The following is a 4282-nucleotide window of genomic DNA, read 5'->3' on the forward strand; positions in this document are numbered from 1 at the left end:
CCCGCATTTTATTCGGTTCCGATCTGGTAACTTGACAATGGCGTCGGGAGCTTCGCCTTCTTCTTCGGCGACCAGATCGGAGCCACCTAAGGAGTCTACGGTGCGTTTTAATCTCACTCTCTCACTCGAAATCTCTTCCTCAAAATCGGGATCCTTTGAAAAGTTTCTATTTTTTTTTTTTTTTTTGGGTAAAAGGTTAAGTTAAGTTTCCATTTTTATTTCTGGGTTTCTAAAAGTCGTAACTTTTTAAGGCATTGAGACTATGATTTGCTTTAAGTTTTTTAGCTTCGATTTGGTGTTGTTTTTTGGATCTAGAGATTGCTGCATTGTGAGCTATAATAGTTGTTTTAGGGTTTGAGAGAAGCCATTATGCTGCAATTGGTAGTTTTCTTTTTCTCATTGAACACTTTGGAAATGAATATGGTCTGTGTAAAGGAACCTCATTTTCATGGTTGCTGTTGAAATGCGTTTGATTTGTTTGAAATTTCAGCCGGAAGAGACAAGTCCAGCTTCTAAGGAAGTGTCAGCAGTAATAGAATCGCTAAAGAAGAAACTTGCTGCTGATCGGTGTATATCAGTTAAGGTTTGTATTGGTTCTTGTTTAATTCATAAATGTTGTTTTTTTTTTTTCGTGTGTTTCTGCAACTGATTTGCTAGAAATCGAGGATTTGTTTTTGTTTAGAAAAGGTTTGATGAAAACAAGAAGAATTTGTGTGGCATTACTCAAAGCTTTATGAGGTCGTCTATGGAGAGAGGAGGTAGCTGTAAAGATGGTAATGATCTTTTAGTTAAGAGGCAAAGAGATTCGCCTGGTATGAAAAGCGGAATCGATGCTAGTGATGGTGATAGGAATAACCACAGATTCGTAGAGGATGGACATGCCAATTCAGCGGTGGTTCAAGGATCTAGTGTCCCTGTTAAAATTTCCTTACGGCCAATCAAACTACCTGATATCAAACGTTTGTCACCTTATACCACATGGGTTTTTCTGGACAGGTACTTTGACATTAACGTCGCAAAAAGTACTTGGAAGTATTCAAGTTGAAATGTATGCCGTTGCGGAGTATCTTACCATTGTAATCACTCTTAAAATGATTCAGGAATCAAAGAATGACTGAAGACCAGTCTGTAGTGGGTCGAAGGAGAATTTATTATGATCAAACTGGCGGGGAAGCGCTCATTTGCAGTGATAGTGAAGAGGAGCTGATTGATGAAGAAGAAGAAAAAAGAGAGTTTTTGGAGCCTGAAGATTTTATTATTCGGTTAGTCTAATCCTTTCTCATTGCTGGTCTCTTATTGTGAATCTCTTGTCTGCTACTTTCATTGATATGGCTTTTCGTTCTCACTTTCATTTCCCTTCATTTATCCAGCATGACCCTTGAGCAACTAGGTCTTTCAGACTCTGTCTTGGAGGAACTAGCAAAAATATTGTCCAGACGTGCGAGTGAAATCAAGGTATCAGCCACTTTTTCTCTGTCTGTGGCCAGTATGAACTATGATGTTCCTATTTTCCATTAGAATCCAGAACTTTAATTGTAGGATTTCAAAACAGAGTGAGTGATGCATCGTTTAAGGATATCCAATTAGTATTGTTCCAGCCCTTTTCCCAATTGGCTTTTTGCAGAGATATGAACACCGACCATCTTATACAGGCAAGACATGGAGTGCTTATGAAGGAAAAAGAAATATCCGAGAGTGGCGATAATCAAGCAGAGAGCTCCATTCTCAACAAAGATATGGAAGGAGCATTAGATTCTTTCGATAACCTGTTCTGCCGTAGATGCCTTGTTAGTCCATTTGATTTCTCAGGCTAAATTTTTCAAGGGTTAATACTTGATGTTCTAGCAAAGTAATTCTCTTTTTAACTCTGTTATGCGCCAGGTATTTGATTGCCGGCTCCATGGGTGTTCACAAGATCTTATTTTTCCTGTGAGTTAGTGCCCACTGAAAATTCATATTATAACTTTATAGTTACTTATTTTAATTTTATGGTTTTTTAGGCTGAGAAACCAGCTCCGTGGTGTCCTCCGGTAGATGAAAATCTAACCTGTGGTGCAAACTGCTATAAAACGGTAAAATTTGTTTATTCACGCAGCTAAGCTTATCTCCTAGAAAGACTGATTTGACAAAAAGAATTGTTTTCATTCTATCAGCTTCTCAAGTCTGAAAGAATTCCGGGATATGGCACCACCGAATATAAAACTGGCACTTCATCAGATTGTGCGGGTACTAAGACCACATCCACGAAGTTATCAAGCAAACTTAGTAGGAGAAAACCAAAGACCTTCCCAAGTGAAAGTGCATCGTCTAATGAAAAGTGCACACCAGAGACAAGTGACTCAGAGAACGGACTTCAGCAGGATGCCAATTCCGATAAAGTTTCATCATCACCAAAAGTGAAAGGTAGTGGGAGACGTGGAGGTCGTAAGAGGAACAACAACCGAGTCGGTGAGCGAGTTCCTCGTAGGACTCAGAAGAGGCAAAAGAAGACAGAAGCCTCAGATAGTGATTCCATCGCCAGTGGAAGTCGTTCACCCAGCGATGCAAAACTTAAAGAAAATGAAGATGCTACTTCCTCTTCTCAGAAGCATGTAAAATCTGGGAACTCCGGGAAGTCAAAGAAAAATGGCACCCCTGCAGAAGAATCTAAGAATTCTGTCAAGGATGACGATCCTGTTTGTCAGCTGAATGAGGTTGCTTCTGAGCTTGATGCACCGTGTAGCGATGAAAGTTTACGGAAAGAAGAGTTTGTTGGTGAGAATGCATGTCGAAGAGGATTGGCTACAAACAAATTGTGGAGACCACTTGAGAAAAGCCTTTTTGAAAAAGGTGTTGAGATTTTTGGAATGAATAGGTGAGTAAACTGCTAAATTATCATTCAGCTTCAGGTTTTGTCAATCTGTGGAAGATTGTCATCTTTCTTTGTTTCTTTGCAGCTGCTTAATTGCTAGAAACCTTTTGAGTGGTTTCAAGTCATGTTGGGAGGTCTTCCAATACATGACTTGCTCGGAAAATAAAGCTTCCTTCTTTGGAGAGGATGCATTAAATCCCGATGGCTCTTCCAAGTTTGACATCAATGGAAATATGGTTTAATACTTATTCTTTTTGTATACACATTCCTGATATAATAGATTTATTTCTGTTAGAGAACTAATGCTTTAGTTACTGGACTATCCAGGCTAATAACCAAGTGAGGAGAAGGTCAAGATTTCTACGTAGACGAGGCAAAGTGCGTCGCTTGAAGTATACTTGGAAATCTGCTGCATATCATTCAATTAGGAAAAGAATTACTGAGAGGAAAGACCAGCCATGCCGTCAGTTTAATCCATGCAACTGCAAAACTGCTTGTGGGAAGGAATGTTCTTGTTTACTAAACGGGACTTGCTGCGAGAAGTACTGCGGGTATTGTAATCTATGATCATTCACATCTGTATTTTCTAGCTTTGAATCTCATTGCCAACAAACTTTATTCTCTGTGTAGTTGCCCAAAGAGCTGCAAGAATAGGTTTAGAGGTTGTCATTGTGCAAAAAGTCAGTGTCGAAGCCGTCAGTGTCCATGCTTTGCTGCAGATCGGGAATGTGATCCAGATGTTTGTAGGAACTGCTGGGTCATGTAAGTCTTATTGGAGATGCAAATGTTTACTCTACGGTTTTGTTCTACTAATTGGTCGCTTAGCCGAGGATCATGAACACATTGCTACTTTTTTTCGTACTAATAGCTCCAAATACACTAATACTATGAATGAATTTAAATGTGTAGTGGTGGGGATGGTACGCTCGGGGTGCCAAGTCAAAGAGGCGATAATTATGAGTGCAGGAATATGAAATTGCTCCTGAAACAACAACAAAGGGTACATACTTAGCTTTCTTAACTATATAGCAATATGAATTTGCTCCTGCAGTCACATGACTAGGAGGAACTTCAAATGATTAAAGATGAAACTGTGAAGTTAGCTCTATTTTGTCTATTTCAGGTTTTACTTGGTAGATCTGATATTTCTGGTTGGGGAGCTTTCTTAAAGGTAAAGAAGAATGCAAGATTTGTTAAATAGAATGAAAGTCCTTAAAAAATGGAAATTATGTTTGGGGTTTTGATTTTTGCTTGTAATAACAAATCTTGTTTCCTTCTTACAGAACAGTGTAAGTAAACATGAATACCTTGGGGAATACACAGGAGAGCTGATTTCACATAAAGAAGCAGATAAACGGGGGAAGATATATGATCGCGAGAACTCCTCTTTTCTCTTCAATCTAAACGATCAGGCACGTCTTGTCTCAAAAA

General features: G+C 39.0%; 1 protein-coding gene across 2 annotated transcripts in view; it reads left to right on the forward strand.

Moving 5' to 3' along the window:
• The window catches only part of LOC104751976 (histone-lysine N-methyltransferase CLF-like), a 5763-nt gene continuing 1487 nt past the window's right edge, over positions 7-4282 (forward strand). The window contains exons 1-15 of one of the 2 annotated variants that reach the window (XM_010474033.2): positions 7-100; positions 491-583; positions 683-996; positions 1101-1262; positions 1371-1455; positions 1653-1787; positions 1882-1929; positions 2001-2072; positions 2154-2854; positions 2937-3087; positions 3179-3402; positions 3482-3613; positions 3761-3851; positions 3975-4022; positions 4135-4263. In XM_010474033.2, the coding sequence (XP_010472335.1) occupies positions 38-100; positions 491-583; positions 683-996; positions 1101-1262; positions 1371-1455; positions 1653-1787; positions 1882-1929; positions 2001-2072; positions 2154-2854; positions 2937-3087; positions 3179-3402; positions 3482-3613; positions 3761-3851; positions 3975-4022; positions 4135-4263 (2448 nt within the window). In that variant the 5' untranslated portion in view covers positions 7-37. Of the gene's footprint in view, positions 101-490; positions 584-682; positions 997-1100; positions 1263-1370; positions 1456-1624; positions 1788-1881; positions 1930-2000; positions 2073-2153; positions 2855-2936; positions 3088-3178; positions 3403-3481; positions 3614-3760; positions 3852-3974; positions 4023-4134; positions 4264-4282 lie in introns of those variants that run through there. The other variant, XM_019238540.1, reaches the window with a different exon arrangement.

This window comes from Camelina sativa, chromosome 16, assembly GCF_000633955.1.
Source record: "Camelina sativa cultivar DH55 chromosome 16, Cs, whole genome shotgun sequence".
NCBI classification, from domain to species: domain Eukaryota; kingdom Viridiplantae; phylum Streptophyta; class Magnoliopsida; order Brassicales; family Brassicaceae; genus Camelina; species Camelina sativa.